Below are 22,373 nucleotides of genomic sequence, written 5' to 3' on the forward strand. Positions count from 1 at the left end.
AGTGAGGAAACAAGAGTTTAAAACTTTTTTTCCCCCTTGATATGTTCCATGCATAATCCTCATGAAAGAGTAATAGAATTGCCAAGTGGCATCAGAATTATTTTCCAATTAGGTGACAGAAACCTGAAGTTCTGACATGTAGCCAAATGACAATTCTCACATGGTGGAGAGTGGAAGGTAGACAGTGATCCGCTTCCAATTCTGGAATCTCTCAGAGGTATAAATTGAACTTTCTGTGTAGTGCAGACAGCCAATGGTTGGAGGAACACATTCTTCAGTGACAAGATGCCAGTCCCTGCCATTGTTCAGAGAATACTGGAGCTGTATGCTGTGGGAGTCGCTGAAGGGCTTGCTACAGCCCATGCTCATTTCAAACTGCAAGAAAGTTGATGCTGACACATGGAAGTCCCAGGTCTCAGCGTAACGAGGTTTTCCTACGAAAAAGGAAAAGTTTAATGGTAGCACATAATTGTGCTCTCTTTCTTATTTGGTGTTTCTGCTTGTCATGCTTTCAGTAGTAAACAAAAATCATATCTTATCTATAGTGTCTCACATGTGCTTTGACTTTTCATCTCACACTGACTGTTTTTATGTAGTTAGCACAGACTCAGAAATATGGACGGCTGCTAACTCGAAAAGTCTTACCACCTTGAGACAAGCTAACAGAGAGTATGCAAATTCTAATTCTGCAAATTATAAGACATGGGAATGTTCTCAGACAGACATTTTGCCTCACTTTTAAGAAACATTGGTCATATTATGCATGCCATGAAAGACAGTCCCTGCAAAAACTGTCACTGGGTTCACCAAGTCACACTAGAAGACAACACAACTTGTTATTTCTAACTGCCTCCCTCAGCACAGGCAATTATGCACATGGTTTTGCATTAGAGAATCTCCTCTTGGGCTTTAGTTAATTTAGTCCTCTAGTTAATTAAATATTCTCCCTTTATCAAGTGAAAATGTATACCTATGTTTTCAGTGAATATCAGAGCAGTATCCATAGAGAGACAGTCAATATCAACTTGACCTCCTTGGATTCGATACCAGTTGGCTTGCAGATCTAACGAGCCATCAAATTTATCCTGAAACCCAGTTTGAGAGCTGTCATTCATTCCTATAAGGACATCATCCAAGGCCCACTGGGCTGAATGCTTCCCTGAAATCAGATGAATAAAAGCAGTTACAGGAAGTTCATCATATAGCAATATGAATATCTTTATGACTGCAGTTTTAAATCAAATTATCTAGAAATTGACAGCAAATTAAAAAACACACAGTACAAAGTGGCTTTAACTGGATGATCTAAATGCTACCAGGAAAGTCGGGGTGAGTCACTACTTGCCATGTTGGGGCTGCCACCATCGAAAAGCTGTAGCAGGTGTCTTTGCCTCTCGTGGAAGGTCGATGGAAATGATCTGTGGTTCCAGAAATGACATGAAGTCCAACTCTCGAAGCAAATGCCAGAGTATCCCATTGTCATTTGAATACTGAACAATAAGCCCTGTGTTAAAAGACATAAATCCAGTTACTTGGACAGCTTCCCTAGAGGCAAAAAAGGCAAGGAACAGTATTATTTTAAGTGGCAAGACTGTACTAGAAACTTCAAATTGCATCTCATAGAATGAGGGCACATTTGTCTAACTTCCAAGGAATGAATTAGTAGACCTGAAGGCTCATCAATTTCTTGACAGTTTCTAATGCATCAACTCCTAGGAAATGGGGGAAAAAATACATAAGCTCTTTTAAAGACCACTCAGCTTTGTATGAGCAATGAGGAGGTTGGTAAGGGGGACATAAAAATGCACTTCAGATTATGTATTTGAATTTTAGATTCTGTCCTGAACTGTACAAAGTCTCATATCATTATTATATACTCAGAAGGAATATCTCAATCTCCCAGCACAATATCAAGAAGGGATCTTTGCCGCTGATGCACCAGATAGAAAGCACAGGTCAATCTGAAATTCTCTTAAGCAGAAGGACACTTTTACAGGCACTTGATACTCTGTCAGATCTTGGTCACTGAAGACTGAATAAAGACAAATTATTACCTAGCAAAGCAGAAGAACTCACTCCGCTCTGATGTTACTCTGACCTTCCTCTCTCTGTTCACCTTCTCCCCTTCACGTATCTCTTCTGCCCCATCTCCCTCTGCCTATCACCAGAGAGGTGTGATTTAGGGAAATACACATGAAAGTTTAAGATACTTCATGTGCGATTCCTCCTACCTTTCCCAGAAACATTTTTTATTTTAAAAGAGGACACAGGGGAAGGGTAATGTTGAATGCAAAGGAAAAAACCGCTAATGATGAAATGGTAGGAATCAACAGAATATATATATATACATATATATATCATTAGCAAATAATTAAAAAATATATATTCTATTTGATGGGAAGGGCAGAGGGCTTTCTTGGCATCTATCTAACTGCCTAGTCCATAACTGTTCCTAAGACTGGCACTGTATATTCAAAATTATGACTGGTGATACTGAAGTGCTATCTGAATATTCACATAAATTATGTCTAGTAAATTTGTATTTGTTATATTAATTTTATTATAGCTCAATCTTTCTAGTAGTAGTAGTGAAAGTCACTCAGTCATGTCCGATTCTTTGTGACCCCATGGACTGTAACCTGCCAGGCTCCTTTGTCCATGGAATTCTCCAGGCAAAATACTGGAGTGGGTTGCCATTTCCTGCTCCAGGGGATCTTCCCAACCCAGGGACTGAACCAGGATCGCCTGCATTGTAGGCAGATTCTTTACCATCTGAGCTACAATGCCATGTTCCCTCATTCTTTCTGGAAAAATAATCCATGGTCCATATAATATGTTTTTAGTTTCCTCATTATTAACTAAGCAGAATATCTCAATCCCTGTGTTGTATTGCATAGCAAAGAGTTTAGTAAAATTGTTTCAAGAAATAATATGATAAAATATATGATAAAAAGAACGCCTTTTAAGGTTAATTGATATTACATGGAATTATCATCACTACATCTGACAAGGGGTGATGTCAGGAATAATAATGTCTAATATGTAAAAGAAATCTCAAGAGAATTAATGCTACCATATTTAAAATAGAAGAAATCATTGTGTTTGATGAGAGAATAAAAGCAGCTCAAAGAATAGGAACTCTGTGGGGAGACACTATGTTGTATATGGGTGTAGACATGGGCAGCTGGAGCTTCAGTGGGTGGAAGTCAGACCCATGCATTGCAGAAGAGAGAGAATCACATCAAGGTTTCTGAAGAAAATTGAAGGGAGGCTCTTTCTCATCTTTATTCTAATCAAGATGAGGAGAGTCTGACAAAACTCCAGTCTCCAACCCTTGTTGCTTGCTCAAAACATAGTTTTCTTGTGGACATAAATTTGTTTGATATGGTTGATATTTGTAACATGAGAGAGAGCAAGTGAGAATGAATAAATAATTTAGATATTTATCTGGGAAGACCTATTTGGAAAGTAGATATGGTACCAAAAATAAGGCATCATGAGACTAAAATCTCACTGGTGGTCCTTTAGCACCTTCTACTCAAAGTCTGGTCCAAGGATCAGCACCTGCATCATCTGGGAACAGGTTCCACCCGTGAAGTTTTTGAACCATCTCCACAAACTGTTTGACATTGCTCCCATCAGAAAGTGAAGCTTAATTCGCCTCTTTTTTAGAGTGGCTAGACCTAGTAACTTGCTACTGTTAGACAAAGTATGGTAGAAGAGACATTGTGTGACTTCTGAGATGAGGCTCTAACAGGCGTCTGCACTCTCCTCCCTCTCTCTCTCTCTCTGTAAGGACACACAAAGAGCCTGTGGACAAGTTCACTGAAAGAAACTGGCCTCTTGCCAACAGCCAGATAAGTGAGCATCTTGGAAAGAGATCCTCCAGCCCTGGTTGGTTCTTCAGATGAATGCACTGCTCCTGGCTTTTACTTTGTGTGCAACCTCAGGAGAGGTCCTGTGCCACAACCTGAATTCTTGCCTCACAGAAACTGGAAGATAACGGACGTTGCCTTAGACCACTCAGTTGGGAATATTTTGTTATGCAGCATACCACCCCAGTCCTATTGAAACAGAATCTGCATTTTAAAGCCTCCTAAAGGATTCTAACAGAAGCAGAAGATATTAAGAGGTGGCAAGAATATACAGAAGAACTGTACAAAAAAGACCCAGATAATCACAATGGTGTGATCACTCACCTAGAGCCAGACATCCTGGTATGCGAAGTCAAGTGGGCCTTAGGAAGCATCACTACGAACAAAGCTAGTGGAAGTGATGGAATTCCAGTTGAGCTAGTTCAAATTCTAAAAGATGATGCTGTGAAAGTGCTGTACTCAATATGCCAGGAAATTTGGAAAACTCAGCAGTGGCCACAGAACTGGAAAAGGTCAGTTTTCATTCAATCCCAAAGAAAGGCAACGACAAAGAATGCTCAAACTATTACGCAATTGCACTCATCTCACACGCTAGCAAAGTAATGCTCAAAATTATGCAAAGTAATGTCAGGCTTCAACAGTATGTGAACCGTGAACTTCCAGATGTTCAAGCTGGTTTTAGAAAAGGCAGAAAAACCAGAGATCAAATTGCCAACATCTGTTGGATCATTGAAAAAGCAAGAGAGTTCCAGAAAAATATCTACTTCTGCTTTATTGACTACACTAAAGCCTTAGACTATGTGTATCCCAACAAACTGCGGACAATTCTTAAATAAATGGGAATACCAGACCACCTGACTTGCCTCTTGAGAAATCTGTATGCAGGTCAAGAAGCAACAGTTAGAACTGGACATGAAACAACAGACTGGTTCGAAATAGGAAAAGGAGTACGTCAAGGCTGTATATTGTAACCCTGCTTATTTAACTTATATGCAGAGTACATCATGAGAAATGCTGGGCTGGATGAAGCACAAGCCGGAATAAAGATTGCTGGGAGAAATATCAATAACCTTAGATACACAGATGACATCACCTTTATGGCAAAAGCGAAGAACTAAAAAGCCTCTTGATGAAAGTGAAAGAGGAGAGTAAAAAAGTTGGCTTAAAGCTCAACATTCAGAAAACTAAGATCATGACACCTGGTCCCATACTTTCATGGCATCTGGTCCCATACTTCGTGGCAAATAGATGGGGAAACAGTGGAAACAGGGACAGACTTTAAACTTTTTGGGCTCCAAAATCACTGCAGATGGTGGTTGCAGCCATGAAATTAAAAGACACTTGCTCCTTGGAAGAAAAGTTATGACCAACCTAGACAGCTTATTAAGAAGCAGAGACATTATTTTGCCAACAAAGGCCCATTTAGTCAAGGCTATGGATTTTCCAGTAGTCATGTATGGATGTGAGAGTTGGACCATAAAGAAAGCTGAGTGCTGAAGAATCGATGCTTTTGAAACGTGGTGTTGGAGAAGACTCTTGAGAGTCCCTTGGATAGCAAGGAGATCCAACCAGTCCATCCTAAAGGAAATCAGTCCTGGATATTCATTGGAAGGACTGATGCTGAAACTCCAATACTTTGGCCACCTGATGCAAAGAACTGACTCATTTGAAAAGACCCTCATGCTGGGAAAGATTGAAGGTGGGAGGAGAAGGGGATGACAGAGGATGAGATGGTTGGATGGCATGACCGACTCAGTGGACATGAGTTTGAGTAAACTCCGGGAGTTGGTGATAGACAGGGAGGCCTGGCATGCTGTAGTCCATGGTGTAGCAAAGAGTCGGACACGACTGAGCAACTGAACTGAACTGAACTGAAAGGATTCAGATGTATATGAGAATATGAGAATTATGGCTCAAGTGGTCCCTGCTCCAGTTGGTTTCTGCCTGCTGCCTTTCTCCACATTAGGTTTTTTAGGACTGTCACATACACCTGAAGGCAACTGCAAGATCTGCAGAGAGGAGGCCCCCAATTCTTCAGGTCAATGGAATGCCTCTCAGGTAAGTATCAAAGAACAGAGAAATGCAAGAAAGGGAAACAGCAGTATCTCTATCTATCTATTTATTTTTTTTATCAATCTCTGGGCCTCTTTTTCTTGGGCTCCAAAATCACTGCAGATGGTGATGCAGTCATGAAATGAAAAAACGCTTGCTTCTTGGAAGAAAAGCTATGACAAACCTAGACAGCATATTAAAAAGCAGACACATTACTTTGCTGAGGAAGGTCTACCTAGTCAAAGCTATGGTTTTTACAGTAGTCATGTATGGATGTGAGAGTTGGACCATAAAGAAGGTTGAGCACTGAAGAATTAATGCTTTTGAACTGTGGTGTTGGAGAAGACTCTTGAGAGTCCCTTGGACAGCAAGGAGATCAAACCAGTCAATACTAAAGGAAATCAACCCTGAATATTCATTGGAAGGACTAATGCTGAAGCTGAAACTTCAATACTTTGGCCACCTTATGTAAAGTACTGACTCATTAGAAAATACTCTGATGCTGGGAAAGAGTGAAGGCAGGAAAAGAAGGGGATGACAGAGGATGAGATGGTTGGATGGCATCACTGACTCAATGGGCATGAGTTTGAGCAAACTCCGGGAGTTGGTGATGAACAGGGAAGCCTGGTGTGCTGCAGTCCATGGTGTTGCAAAGAGCTGGACATGACTGAGTGACTGAACTGAACTGAGCCTCTTTAGCTGTGTCATCTAAACACTGTCCATCAGAATAAACCAAGCCCTTTTAGCTCAACTACCAAATATTTAAGGAACATAAAACATTCCCCTTTTAAAATGACAACTCCATCCTCATTCTTCCCAGTATTACTGAAAATAGCCTAATTTTGATTTTAATTCCAAATATGTAAATTGAGGCTTCAGCTTGAGTGTGCAGAAAATCTTTACTTTTATCACTGGAAGAGATTTGTTCAAGGATTTAGGCAGATTTACATTTTAACAACCAGTTTTCAATAAAAGGCTGAGAAATGCCTGTGGGATGTAAATTACACAGGCAGCAGTGAGTTCAAGAAAATGGCTCAGGGTTGTTGAGAATAAGTTGTGTTCCTAAAGGGAAAAAGTCCCAGAAGGCAGACAAGAGCATTTGTAATCAGAGGTTAAAGTAGAGGACAGCCTCAGGTCAGTAAGTGGATACTTTCCATTATACTCTGGTCAGTTTCTTTTTCCCCCTCATATACTAACAGGGGTATGGATTTGTAATTTTCACAAGAGTCATGCACATATGCGCATGCACACAGTTGCTTCATGTTCCAACCATGAACTACTTTTAAATAGCAATTTTATCACAAGGCTTAAAGACAACATTCAGGTTCTCCACCTCTCCAGTCAGTAAGGAAGATCCTGGGACAGAACTCCCTCTACCTTTGCATCCCTCAAAGCTCCTGTTTCCATGTGGGTGGAGAATGTGCTCTAGAGATACTCTTGTTTTAAACTACATATTGTTTCTGTAGAGTGATCCTATAAAAATTTAAATAAGGTTATGTCACTGCTTGACCTAAAAGTCTTCAGTTGTTTCCAATACAGTGGATTCCAATCCCACCTATGTTCCATGGCCAGCAAGGCTCTGTGTGACCTGGCTCTGTCCCTCTCCTCCTTCTCCCCAGCACTCCTAAACCTTAACGAGCCCCAGGCCACCTGGCCTTCTTTCTGTTCCTCCAACACCACAACTCTTTTCCACCTCATGGCCTTTGTTGTTTCTTCTGACTGGAAAACTTGCCTAGCTCTTTCTGTTCTGGCTTCTTTTCACCCGTAGTGTGTGTGCTCAGTTGTGTCTGGCTCTTTGCGATCCTATGGACTGCAGCCTGTCATAGGAACTGAACTGGACTGCAGCTCACCAGGTTCCTCTGTCCATGGGATTTCCCAGGCAAGAATACTGAGGGGGGTTGCCATTTGATCCTCCAGGGGATCTTCCCAACCCAGGCATGGAACCAGTCTCCTGTGTCTCCTGCATTGCTGGCGGATTCTTTACTGTTGAGCTACTGGGAAGCCTTTTCCTGGTGGCTCAGATAGTAAAGAATCTGCCTGCAATGGAGGAGACCCAGGTTCGATCCCCAGGTCAGGAAGGACTCTTAAAGAAGGGAATGACTACCCACTCCAGTATTCTGGCCTGGGAAATCCCATGGAAAGAGGAGCCTGGCGGGCTACAGTCCACGGGGTCGCAAAGAGTCGGACACGATTGAGCAACTAACACTTTCACCCTTTAGATTTCAATTTAAATGTCACTTTCTCAGTAAGTTCACTCCGAGATCACTCTATTGAAATCAGCATCTTTCCCAGCATAAGTTTACTTTCCATCTCATCAGCTTATTTATTTCTATCTAGCCCATCAATCTAACATCCTGCTCATTTCTTTTATTCTTGATGTTCTGACTACTCTTACTACAATATAAGTTCTCTTAAGGGTAGGGCTTCTGTCTGCTGTGCTCATTACTGCCACACTGGTTCTTCGCATCCTGCTACATGGTAATTTGCATTTCTCGTCCCCTTTACCACATGCGCTCTTTCCTTCTGCCCCATGGATGGCAACACCCGGAAGCTACCCAGCAGCTGCTTCATTATCCTGGGTGCTGGATGAGAACCTCAGATGACCCATGAGGACAAACCTTATGTTTTAACCCACAGAGATTGAGGGTTGTCTGTCACTGTAGCATAACCTAGCTCATCAAGACTGATGCATCTGTCTTTTGGTGACACTGTATCCATGAAACCTAGAACAGCGCCTAGCTTAGAGCAGATTCTTAATAAACACTTGTCAAAGAGACCGGGAAATACAAAATAGTCTATACAAGTTTCTAGACTGCTGATTCAATGAATAGATGATCTGGATAATTACTAGACTAACTGTACTGAGATACTTAGAAAAAGTCAAGGAAACTTTCAGTTACTGATGATAAGGCCAAGGACATTTAGAACTGATGAACAGAGCTATCGATAGCTCTACTGACTAACGGGTCCTGTAGTGTTTAAGCCAATATGTTTTACATAGTCATGCCTGAGACAATAACAAACTTGAAAGCTACAAAATTCTTCACATGCTTTTCATGAGACCAAAGCTTGGAGGAGGATCCATCTGAAAAGCTTATGGATTTTGTGCCAGGAACCAACTCAAAGGTAGGGTCCCTTAAGGAATCCTATCGTAGCTGTTTAGCAACTGAAGGCCAACTATGTATACTTGAAGTGTTTTGCATTTCTTTCAGCACTGAATTATGGAGGCAGAAGATGGTGTGGATAGAATAGGGTTCTGGGGAAGGAGAGAGGCATAGGCTCTAGTGGTCTGAATCTCTGCTCGTCCACTTACTGAGAGCGCGATCTTGAGTAAGTTATTTGTTCTCCCTGTGCCCCAACATCTACATCTGTAAAATGGTATAAATTATAATACCTATGGCAAAGGGGTATGGTGAGGATTAAGTGCATTAACAGATAGAACACCTGGAACAGTGCCTTTGCATATATAACTGCTCAGTAAAAATTCATATTTATTATTACCAACAACTGCTCCTTCTACCAAAGGATTTGTTTACGGGCAGGAAGCAGTGTATGATCTGCAATCAGTAATACCCTATGCAAAGAAATTCCTAGTCCCCTACAGTTCTGAATGTAAAAGTCTCTGCAATTTTGTTTTCTCCTTGTGTCAAGTTATAAAGGAATGTGTGTGTGTGCTATGTCGCTTCAGTCATGTCTGATTCTTTACGAGCCTATGGACTGTATTCCGCCAGGGTCCTCTGTTCATGGGATTCTCCATGCAAGAATACCAGAGTGGGTTGCCATGTCCTCCTCCAGGGGATCTTCCTGACCCAGGGGTTGAACCAACACCTCTTATGTCCCCTGCATTGGCAGACGGGTTCTTTACCATTAGTGCCACCAGGGAACTCCTATAAAGGAAGAGATTTCCCTAAAACAAGTATGTTTCTAGGCTTAAGGATCTGGATAAGGAAACTGAGAGGCTAAGGCTCTCTGCAGTTACCCGTTTAGTGATGGAGAGGAGAAGGAATGATTTAGGGTAGTGTATCCGTTTACAAAGAATGTTCAAACTACTGCACAATTGTACTCCTTTCACATGCTAGTAAAGTAATGCTCAAAATTCTCCAAGCTAGGGTTCAACAGTATGTGTACTGAGAACTACCAGATGTTCAAACTGGATTTAGAAAAGGCAGAGGAACCAGAGATCAAATTGCCAGCATCTGTTGGATCATCAAAAAAACAAGAGAATTCCAGAAAAAACATCTGCTTCTCCTTCACTGACTATGCCAAAGCCTTTGACTGTGTGGATCACAACAAAACGTGGAAAATTCTTCAAGCGATGGGAGTACCAGACCACGTTACCTGCCTCCTGTGAAACCTGTATGTAGGTCAACAAGCAACAGTTAGAACTGGACATGGAACAACAGACTGGTTCCAAATTGGAAAAGGAGTATATCAAGAGTGTATATTGTCACCCTGCTTATTTAACTTATATGCAGAGTACATCACGCGAAATGCCAGGCTGGATGAAGCATAAGCTGGAATCAAGATTGCCGGGAGTAATGTCAATAACCTCAGATACACAGATGACACCACCCTTATGGCAGAAAGTGAAGAAGAACTAAAGAGCCTCTTGATGAAGGTGAAAGAGGAGAGTGAAAAAGTTGGCTTAAAACTCAACATTCAGAAAACAAAGATCATGGCATCCAGTCCCATCATTTCATGGCAAATGGATGGGGAAACAATGGAAACAGTGGCTGACTTTAATTTTTTGGGCTCCAAAATCACTTCAGATGGTGACTGCAGCCATGAAATGAAAAAATGCTTGCTCCTTGGAAGAAAAGCTATGACAAACCTAGACAGCATATTAAAAGCAGACACATTACTTTGCTGACAAAGGTCTATCTAGTCAAAGCTATGGTTTTTCCAGTAGTCAAGTATGGATGTGAGAGTTGGACCAATAAGAAGGTTGAGCACTGAAGAACTGATGCTTTTGAGCTGTGGTTTTGGAGAAGACTCTTGAGAGTCCTAGTCAATCCTAAAGGAAATCAACCCTAAATATTCACTGAAAGGACTTATGCTGAAGCTGAAGCTCCAATACTTTGACCACCTGATGCAAAGAGCTGACTCATTAGGAAAGACACTGATGCTGGGAAAGATTGAAGGCAGGAGGAGAAGGGGATGACAGAGGATGAAATGGTTGGATGGCATCACCGACTCAATGGACATGAGTTTGAGCAAACTCCCAGAGATGATGAAGGACAGGGAAAGCTGGTGTGCTGCAGTCCGTGGGGTCGCAAAGAGTCGGACATGACTGAGCAACTGAACAGCAAATCAGTTTACAAAATTTCAGCCAAACTTTGGGAGGAGAAAGAACTACTTTGCTAGGAGTAACTGTAGTTTTTATGGAAATATAGCAGCTTACCTTCATTTCTAGCTCTTGGTTTGATGCAGGTAATCCCTGAAGTTTTGCTTCCAATTTGTATATAAAACTGAACGAGTCTGGGGGGAAAAAAAACCCAAAACATCTCAGTTTACTTAAAAACATGAGTTCAGAAGACATCTAGCCTTCTGTATTTTGACACAGTAAAAAGTAAAACTCCTGTAATTCTTAGGTACTATTTTTAAACACAAAGGGCATATGACAAGCAGAAACTACATAGATTAGATAGTAGGCTAATTCTATAACCATTCAGAAAAGTTAATTGATATGACCATTAATTTTATTTTGGAATAATGATTTAAACAAAAGGAAACAATTTAACTTCATTTCACTGTGACAGTCTGATGCAATTTAATGAAATCACTGAAATGGAATTCCTTTAAATTGAGATGATACTATCCTTGGAAACTCAGGAAGAAAAATCTAACATTAAAAACTTGAATGTTATATTTGTTTAGGGCCAGACAATTACTTATACTATGGATTTAAACTCAGATGGTTTAATTTTTCACAGCTGTCTCTCAGTTAGTGTGATGTAATCTATGCCTCAGTCACTATAAACTAACCTACATGACAGGGTTAGCTCTGTGAGAAGGACTCAGAAGGAAGGGGAAAGAGACTGAAGGTAGAAAACATATGACACAGAACCCAGATTTTAGTGAGAAGAAACTCTAAAAGCTTCAAACATTTCTTTAGCTTCCTTTCTTCCAATTCTAAAATACTATGATTAAAACTAAAGAAGCACAGTTATATTTTAGGTGTGCTACTATTTCATTTGCCCTTAAAACTAAGCACTTATTTATAGTACCAGTAGATGTCAGTGTAGGTATTTTACATTTCTCGAACAGTTTTCAATAAGTGAATACAAATAAACTTAGATAAATGGGGCACCACATTTTTGGACACAGAATTCAAAGTTGCAAAAAATTCTTTGTTTCTCCTGGCAATATTAAAATTAATATCAAATAGTCTTCATAATAACAGAGAACTTTAGAAAACCAAGCTGACATATATTAGATACACAGGCCTTGGTGATGACTGTATGCTGATTAATGAATTGGAGTATAAGTTTTGCAGAACCTATTTTATTATAAAGTTATGCTTCATTTTTATATATCAGAATCTATGTAGAGAAACATTACTATGTAAACTCTGAAAAGAACTGTGTTGTAGGTTAGATCACACAGCAAGGTAAATACTATGTTCATGGAGAAGTGACCAGTTAACTACTTACCTGATATTCCTGGTGTCCAGAGGGACAGTCCTCGCTTCCCTTTTTCCAGGGCCACTGAAGTAGAGAGACTTGCCATCATTAAGTGTTCCACAGCCCGTTCCAACCTGGCCTCCGGTTATCTTGTACCACAGCGGGCTGAGCTTCCCCTCAAACCTATCGAACATCTCACTGGGATTAGGGACAATAGACACACATGTTCCTTGTGTGGCTTCCGAGAAAAGAAATACAGAGGAGACAGGTTTTGTTAAAATCATGAAACATTAGAAGGTACATTAGTGTGTGGGCAAAGGAGACATTGCCATAGATGTTAGGGGAAAGAAACCACATGAAAATTTAAACCTCAATCATCTGCCTGAAATACAGTCATCACTACTATCATCAAAACAGTATTCTGCTTCTATTATTTTAAAATTTTAAACACAAACACCGAGGGAACCACACAGTTTCATGATTTTTGTTAACCAGAGGATTTGTGTAAACTGAGATATAAGATTTTGTCCACAAACAAAATTTGCTCATTTGTTGTCCTTGTATTAGAGGATCAATATGGGGAGTTTATCCCAGATTTAAGAGAAAAACACCCTGAAACTACGAGTGACAGCACTCTGTACAGAACATATGTTTGTCTTTGGTCACGTGCCAGATGAAGAGCAGAGCACTGAAAAGCTGGGAAGGATCCTTTGAAGTTAATTCCAGGAAAAATTCTATAAAAAGATTATGAAGCTTATAATAGTTTCTCCCATTTTACTCTTTAATCTCAGCTTCCCTTTTACTTTTGCTTGTAGCAACATCTAAGGGTGATTGTGGTCAAAAAATACTTCTCTTGTTAAGTTTTTGTTTGGCAGTCTTGCATTTATCATTTCATAAGTTGACTTTCACTTTAAATGTATAAAATTACACTTTGTATAAAAGCAATGTAAAGAGCACAGGAAGCCTAATGCTTAAGAGCTTGGCTGCCAGGGATTAAAGCTGAGCTCTAGCAACTCTTAGCTGTGTGACCTTGGGACAGTTACTGTGTGTCTTTGTGTCTGTTTCCTCAAGTGTAAACAGGGACAACGACAGTACTATGTTATAGGGTTATTTGTTGCATGAATTAAATGAGGTGAAATAAAAAACACCTACTGTAGTGCTTGGCATGAAGTAGGGACTCAAATAATGTTAATTATTATCACTATTATTAGTAAATGAATATACTTAAGGGATGAAATATGTGTTATCATGCTTTTCCTTCTTAGGCAGCTCAAAACTACAAAATATCTCAGCAACTCATTTGCCTAGGTTACAAATTTCTATAATTTTAGGACTTAAGAATAAATACTTAAGAATCTATTTCCTTGGAAGAAGTATCATAAAAGATAGTACTCAGAGATGAATATTTTACAAACAAATCATCAGACATGTCTGCAGTCTTACCGGTGTACCCCAAGTCACAGAAACACACCCCTGAAACGCAGTCCCCATGGCCACTGCAGTAACTTGGACAAGGCTCTGATATGTATACGCCATCCAAACCAAAAGGAGGCACGTTCTTCTGGGAGCTGCTCTCCTGGATCCATCGGAATCTGGTCTTACTGTTGGGAAAAACAGCACACGTGTTTCTTGTACCAATGTCTCATACCAAAGCACTGAAATACAGAACAGTTCAGAAAAACTCAAGAACTATATATTTATTTGGAAGTCATGTTCATTTTATTGGACACTTAACCTTCAAAAGTGTCTCTCTCAAATATTTCTCAAAACTTCCTGATATTTTCTTCAGCATAAATGTTTAAAGATCAGGAGGATTTCAGATAAAAATGATTCTGATGGCCAGAAACATAGCTTTTTTTTTTTTTTTTCTTGCATATTTAAGAGGATATTTGGGAATCTTTGAAACCATCAAATAGAATGTACTTTGTTACGACAAATAAGGGGACTCTGGCTCTGCCATTTGCATGATTCTGGTAGGAAACAGTCAAGTTTGTACTGACAGCTCTATTCTCACCTGTTGCCTTCCTTGCCTTCTTCACTTCTCGTCTTGAAGTCTCCAAGATGCTTATTCTACAAACTTAGCAACCAGCTGGGCTGCCAACGAACACTGGCAGGCAACTGCCAACAAACAAAAGAGGGACCTGGTCCCAGTGCTTCGAAACCCTGGAACACCAGTGACCTGGGCTACCACCCAGTCCTATTTCCCCCATAAGTTTTGAGGCTGCCAAACTAAAACTTGTCCCAGTCGCTTTCTAATCTTTCCAATCCTTTCAACACATCTCTTTTCCTTTCAAATACATGGAAACTCACCTACATCTATAACTTCATAACAAGAAAACATCTCTTCCTTCTCAGTTCTACTAACATTAAAGAGGGAAGATAGATTAGACTATCTAAATACCAATTAATTATGCTGCCATTATTTATAGATTTTTTTGAGTGAATTCAGTCTCTAAGTAAAGAAGAGTAAAGAATCTTAAAGATTAACGAAGATTATCAAAGATAATTGTAGATAAAGATGGTTCCTTTTTTCCTCTATTATTATGAAAATAATATAGCAGTATCAGAGTACATTTCTTTCTGGCTCTTCAAATAACTATGTGATTTGGCCACACTGAACCATAACCCTGGCTTTTTTCTTCATTATTTTAAGTTATCTACATTTGTCAAATTTACAAATGTAGCCAACGATGTTGTTTACTAGCTTTAAAAAGTTTTTCAGTGATTAATTTCTATTAATGCAAGTCTTAACACATTTTTCAATGTGTCAAAAGGAAGGTGAATGCATCTTTTATTTCCTTTGAGGTTAATTCAAAATGTATTGGTCTTATTTTTTAAGGCAAAAGACAACAGAATTGAATATTAGCAAAACAAAGCAAAACCAAAAAATGAAAAGAAAAAAGAAAGTATGGTTGTAAAGCCATGGGCTTTAGGAAAACTCCTCCCAATGGAGTTGTAATATTATTTAGCCTGTGAAGATATTTTTCCTTTTAAAGGAAATAAATGGAATTGGTGAAAAGCATCTTTTGCCAATTGTTTGTAATAAAATGGTAAGGTCTCTGTGCCCCTTCCAAAAGATAGGCTGTACATCTATGATAAACAAGAAACACTTCGATTCCCTGGTAGAAGTCTTTTTTAATTAAAGTCAAACTTGCCTTTTCTGTTTAAGTTTATATAATAGAACCCAGAGAAACATAGATCTATAATTTCTGCCCCTCAGAAAGCAAAATTCCCCTTTGTCCTGCATGTTCCAGATAAGGTAGTAGAAGATAACACACTCTCTCTTTACTCCCTTCCCAATTGTCATCTTTGTTCAGAGGATGCCTAAGTGACCTGGAGAACCAGTTTCTACCCCTGTCCTTCGGCCCACCACACTTCAGAGGGGTATTGCATCTGCCACTTAAACCAGGAAGGTAAGAGCCTGTGCACCGGCTTGTCTTGTGATGTGTAGTGGTGGAGAAGACACTGGGCAGAATATTAAGCAGCTGCGTTTCTATCCCTCCCCAGAGATGCTGACTTTCTGCATTTGGCATAGGGAGCCAAGAGCAGGCTGAGTGGCTGTATGGTTGGGGATGACAGTCAGCAGGGAGGTACCAGCACATATTTACCACCACCCATGTCCCTCCTCTGTAGGCAAGAACCAAGAGAATTAACATGAGCACAAACTGTTCCTTTGAGAAAATCAGCTTCAAATTATTTGTAAAAGAACAATGTTCTAGTAACTATTATAAGCATGTTGCCTTGTGGCAAAATGGTTCCAAATTTTAACAATTTTCACTTAGAATTCTCAGCTTTCCAACACTGCATCTGGAGATATGTGAGTTTAACATACTGCAAAAGAAACAACAGCTCATTTGCTTGGGTTGTAGCAGGAACATATTTACTATTCTGTAGTAGAGAGCTCTCCATCACAACTGCCATCCCGAGCAAGTTGGATAGTATTCAAACAAACCAGGAAGCCAGATCCTAATGAACAAGATTTTGTCTTCCAAAAGCTGAGGTCTAAGAAAATATTGATAAATTGGAAGCCTCAAAATATTGGCTCATTTTGTGATACTAAGGATAGCCTTTTCTTATTTCTCAGACGTGGCTTTACCAACTGGGTGATTCTACTCAGCATCAAACTAACTGCAGTTTCAGATTCAACTCTATATTATCTGGCTTTGGGGTATCACACCAGCATTGTGTTCCTTGGCTCCTGATTCTATGGACTACTTTCAAAGTGATGCCTTCCAACATCCTGGTATTCTAGTCACTATAGCAAATATTTACCCCCCTATGCTCCCCAGCTTCATGACATGTTGCACTTGTCTATTTGGAAGAGATAAGGTTGGGCCACAGTTTCAGAAAACCAGAAAAGGTCAGTTTTCATTCCAATCCCAAAGAAAGACAATGCCAAAGAATGCTCAAACTACTGCACAATTGCACTCGTTTCACACACTAGTAAAGTAACGCCCCAAATTCTCCAAGCCCAGCTTCAGCAGTACGTGAACCATGAACTTCCAGATGTTCAAGCTGGATTTAGAAAAGGCAGAGGAACCAGAGATCAAATTGCCAACATCCGCTGGATTATCAAAAAAGCAAGAGAGTTTCAGAAAAACATCTATTTCTGCTTTATTGACTATGCCAAAGCCTGTGACTCTGTGGATCACAACAAACTGTAGGAAATTCTTAAAGAAATGGGAATACCAGACCATTTGACTTGCCTCTTGAGAAATCTGTATGCAGGTCAGGAAGCAACAGTTAGAACTGGACATGGAACAACAGACGGTTCCAAATTGGGAAAGGAGTATGTCAAGGCTGTATATTGTCACCCTGCTCATTTAACTTATATGCAGAGTACATCATGAGAAATGCTGGACTGGATGAAACACAAGCTGGAATCAAGATTGCCGGGAGAAATATCAATAACCTCAGATACACAGATGACACCACCCTTACGGCAGAAAGCGAAGAACTAAAGAGCCTCTTGATGAAGGTGAAAGAGGAAAGTGAAAAGCTGGCTTAAAGCTCAACATTCAGAAAACTAAGATCATGACATCTGGTCCCATCACTTCATGGAAAATATATGGGGAAACAGTGGAAACAGTGGCTGACTTTATTTTTCTGGGCTCCAAAATCACTGCAGATGGTGACTGCAGCCATGAAATTAAAAGACACTTGCTCATTGGAAGAAAAGTTATGACCAACCTAGACAGCATATTAAAAAGCAGAGACATTACTTTGCCAACAAAGGTCCATCTAGTCAAGGCTATCGTTTTTCTAGTAGTCGTGTATGGATGTGAGAGTTGGACTATAAAGAAAGCTGAACACCGAAAAATTGATGCTTTTGAATTGTGGTGTTGGAGAAGACTCTTGAGAGTCCCTTGGACTGCAAGGAGATCCAACCAGTCCATCCTAAAGGAAACCAGTCCTGAGTGTTCATTGGAAAGACTGATGTTGAAGCTGAAACTCCAATACTTTGGCCACCTGATGCAAAGAACTGACTCATTTGAAAATACTCTCATGCTGGGAAAGACTGAAGGCAGGAGGAGAATGGGATGGCAGAGGACGAGATGGTTGGATGGCATCACTGACTCAATGGACATGAGTTTGAGTAAACTTCAGGAGTTGGTGATGGACAGGGAGGCCTGGCATGCTGCGGTCCATGGTGTTGCAAAGAGTGGGACACGACTGAGCAACTGAACTGAACAGTTTCAGAAAAACATGGGGAGAGAAGGGCAGTGGTGGGGGTGAGGATTACAAGGGCTGCAATGTTACAATGCCCAGTTTGAGATGGGCAATAAGCAGGATGAAAGGGCTATTTAGCTGCAAAGGCAGATGTGTCCTTATGGAAAAGGAAAGATGTCTCAGAGGATGAAGCCTATAGAGTAGAACCAACAGCTGAGAAGAACAAAAGATTAGAGAACTACTCACAAGGAGCAAAACTGTCAAACTTTCTTATCCTGGGCATTGCTCGTAGAGAAGGGAACCCTAGTAAGAGCTATCTTGTTGGCTTTCAGAATTCTGGTCAACCAGTGGTTGCTATGTGCTTCCCACTCTTTTCATTTTCTTGAGTGAGCAGTGTTTATTATGTTGTTATATATATTATTATTATATTATGTTTATCTTATCTCACTGTTGTATGTTGGGTAGGGGTGGGGTAGATAACTCTCTCTCTTTTTTTTTTTTTTTTCAGTTCATAGATCTGTGAGTCATATCCAGGGAACCTTGACATGAGATAAGTGACTTAGAGCCTGATGCTATGATGGGACAAGCCTTTGAGAGTCTTGGGAGGAAAGTGAGTGTGTTTTCCTGGGGAACAGATGTGAATCATAGGGCTAGGACAAACTATGTTAGGTTGTTACAACAATGCCTGGTAGCTCAGTTGGTAAAGAATCAACCTGCATTGCAAGAGATCCCGGTTTGAATCCTGGGTTGGGAAGATCTTCTGGAGAACGGATAGGCTACCCACTCCAGTGTTCTTGGGTTTTCCTGGTGGTTCAGCTGTTGTAAAGAATCCACCTGCAATGCGGGAGACCTGGGTTCGATCCCTGGGTTGGGAAGATCCCCTGGAGAAGGGAAAGGTTACTCACTCCAGTATTCTGGCTTAGAGAATTCCATGGGCTGTATAGTCCATGGGGTCACAAAGAGTTGGACATAACTGAGCAACTTTCACTTTCACATGCATCACACCTTATGTATATCTTCTTCCTATAAGACTTTTCTGCACTTCCTCTCAAAAAGAGGAGTCTGTTTTCTCACTCTCTGTATCTAGACTTGCCTTGTGACTTGCTTTGACCCCTAGGATGTGGCAGTAAGATAGGGCCGGGCAGCTTCTACTTTTGTTTTTTCCTAACGCTGGAACCACCCAACTGTGGATACTGTTATGAATACTGGGATGAAAACCACATAGAGAGAAAGGTCCTACTAATCCCAGACACTAATCAACCTACCAATTGAACAAAGCTACATTATAAAGCTTAGAGAGACAAGCAGAAGAACTATCCAATCAATTCCATAAAACCATGAGAAATAATAAGCCACTGCTGTCTTAAGCCACTATGTTTTGGAGAGGAATGTTGCACAGCAATAGGCAACTGTACAAATATTATCCTAGGCTCTACTGAGGGATATGAAAAAGGACTAATGATAGTTTTTTAAAAGTAATGCACCTATGCATTCCTGATTATTTTCCTTCCACTGGTTGAGAGGTAACAAGGTCTAGAATAGCTGCCTTGGATCCAGAGATAGAAGTTGTGTATTCAGAATGGCAGAGATACCCTGTCAGTTTTGAACTTCTCACCTTTGGACTATTATGCAATAAAGAATGGATTTCTATCTTGTTTAAGCCTTGTTAAGCATTTGAATTTATTTTGCTTTTATAGTAGCTAGACCTGTATCCTAACTAGAGCAGAATGCAAGTCAAATTATTAAATTTCACTAAAGAAGGTCAACTCATCAACTCTGGCACAAACCAAGTCATTTGAGTCTCTTTGCTACACAACAAAGTACACTGGCATGTAAAGACAAAAAACATTACTTATAAGTTGATCTTAGATCCAATGACTGATGAATTCTTTCTTGGAATAGTTGGTATTTAAAGATTTTGTTCCAAAGTTTAGTAAATTACCACAGAAACATATATATCCTGACCATATAAGTTTCTTACCTATCTGAGAAGTCTGCATACCGAAATCTATGGTGCAGTTTCTGAAGGTAGGCATATATAATAACAAGGGAGGCAGAGAACACAACCAGGATATCCAGCTAGAAGTAAATCTGGTGATCAATTAGGTGAAAGATTATAGACAGAATGGTCTCTACAAACATTATAAATAAACCACTCCCATAGATTCTTAGCTTTTATCATTCTGTCAGTCAGGATGAGATAGGTTATGCTGATGTAACATGCAGCTCCCAGTCTCAGTGGGTTAACCCAACAAAAGTTTATTTCTGGTTTATGCTATATGTCCAGTATAGGTTGTAAGAAAGTCTGCTGATTGCAGAAATTCAAGGATCCAGACTGATGTAAGCTTCATCACAAAAGGTGCTTTCATGAAACAGTAAGATGGCAAAACACACATGGACTCAAAGTCATTTGTTTCATTTCCACTCACATTTCATTAGGCAATGCCTAACTTTAAAGAGTGTGGAGAAAGTATAATCCTACCATATTCTAGGAATAAAGTAAGGCTGGAAATAATGATGAATGGCATTAATGAGTAGCTCAACTTCTATATCAGAGAAGGCAATGGCACCCCACTCCAGTACTCTTGCCTGGAAAATCCCATGGACGGAGGACCCTGGTAGGCTACAGTCCATGGGGTCGCTAAGAGTCGGACACGACTGAGCGACTTCCCTTTCACTTTTCCCTTTCATGCACTGGAGAAGGAAATGGCAACCCACTCCAGTATTCTTCCCTGGAGAATCCTAGGGACGGCGGAGCCTGGTGGGCTGCCGTCTATAGGGTCGCACAGAGTCAGACACGACTGAAGTGACTTAGCAGCAGCAGCAGCAGCAGCAACCTCTAAATTAAGTTACACCACCAGCAGATCTATCTAAATAGATCTATTATATCCTCTCAGTTCTATACAGAAATGCTTTGACTAAGTCACAATTGAATATTATGTTCTAGGATTCAATTAAAAAGTGTTCACTTGAAGAATGCTTCTTTATCTTTTGAAAAATTATAGTTAAAATACTGATGTTGACGTTACCTACTCCACCCAACACAAAAATATATATACGCACTACAAATGTATTTTAGAAAAAAGTACACTTAATTTTTTTATCAGAATGTATATATTTTCTTTCTTCTTATTCAACAATGAGAACCAAATGACCCTGTCTCCTGACCTCTCACACTTTGTCCTAGCTGCCAGGAAGCTAAGAGTTAAACTTGTTGACATATTACAAAAACTAATTTGCTTCAAGTTCTTAATTCATTTAGCTCATGCTTTTGTCAATTGATTTAAAATCTTTTTCTCTATTGTATTAACATTTATCTTAATAGACAATTTATCAAATTGTCTATTAAAGGAGGCATTAAGTTAGAAAAAAATCACCACATAGTGAAAGTCTGTTACAATAATGCTTTAAACATCTTCTGCTGCTGTTGCTGCTAAGTCGCTTCAGTTGTGTCTGACTCTGTGCTGTAATCCCAGTGCCCATGACAGAACTTGGCACAGGTAGGTGGCTCAATAAGTATTTGTTGAATGAATGAATGGATGAGTAAGTGAGTGAACTTTTTCACAAATGTGTGTGCCATTTTCTCAAGAGTCATTACTTGGATAGATACTGCTAGAGGTTATGAATTCTCTTAGGTTATTGAGATACATGAAATGAAGATATTGAGATAAATAAATGCTCCTTAGAAATGGCAACTATGGCACATGGTAAGAATGGGCACTTTACCTGGATGCAAGAGACCTTGGAATAACAATGGTGATTCTTGTCCATTCTTCAAAGTCCCCAGTGTGATACATGGTGGGTTCACTTAGTTCTCTGGAGTTTCCTTCGCATCCCTTGCCTGCAGACGCTGGGTAACAGCCTTCTTTCACCAGAAACCAGGACATTCCAGCATCATGAGAGTACTGAAGAAGAACTGGGGCAGCACTGCTGAATTGATTGGCACACCCAATGTTAAGCTGTTAAAAGGAAAGACAGAATTACATAGGTTTTGGTTTCAAGACATCATTTAACAAATTAGGTGCTACAGCAGTCAGGGTTCTTTCTACTGAGTTTGCACAAATTTACAATGATAAGACATGCAGCTCAATTCCAATCAAGACCCTTTCATAGGGTCTGGAAATCTCTGTAAAAGCAATAGGTGCTTTTCAAT

The 22,373-nt window shown here is 40.0% G+C and overlaps 1 protein-coding gene across 2 annotated transcripts in view; it reads right to left on the bottom strand.

Moving 5' to 3' along the window:
- RELN (reelin) overlaps nucleotides 1-22,373 on the bottom strand; it is a 555,021-nt gene that overhangs the window by 93,535 nt on the left and 439,113 nt on the right. For both annotated transcript variants that reach the window (XM_081535825.1, XM_081535826.1), the window contains exons 28-34: nucleotides 21,947-22,179; nucleotides 13,994-14,151; nucleotides 12,581-12,788; nucleotides 11,329-11,405; nucleotides 1,346-1,504; nucleotides 971-1,159; nucleotides 161-434 (exon numbers count right to left, since the gene is read on the bottom strand). In XM_081535825.1, the coding sequence (XP_081391951.1) occupies nucleotides 161-434; nucleotides 971-1,159; nucleotides 1,346-1,504; nucleotides 11,329-11,405; nucleotides 12,581-12,788; nucleotides 13,994-14,151; nucleotides 21,947-22,179 (1,298 nt within the window). The remainder of the gene's footprint in view (nucleotides 1-160; nucleotides 435-970; nucleotides 1,160-1,345; nucleotides 1,505-11,328; nucleotides 11,406-12,580; nucleotides 12,789-13,993; nucleotides 14,152-21,946; nucleotides 22,180-22,373) is intronic.

This window comes from Giraffa tippelskirchi, chromosome 10, assembly GCF_054371585.1.
Source record: "Giraffa tippelskirchi isolate mGirTip1 chromosome 10, T2T-mGirTip1v1.2.pri, whole genome shotgun sequence".
NCBI lineage: Eukaryota > Metazoa > Chordata > Mammalia > Artiodactyla > Giraffidae > Giraffa > Giraffa tippelskirchi.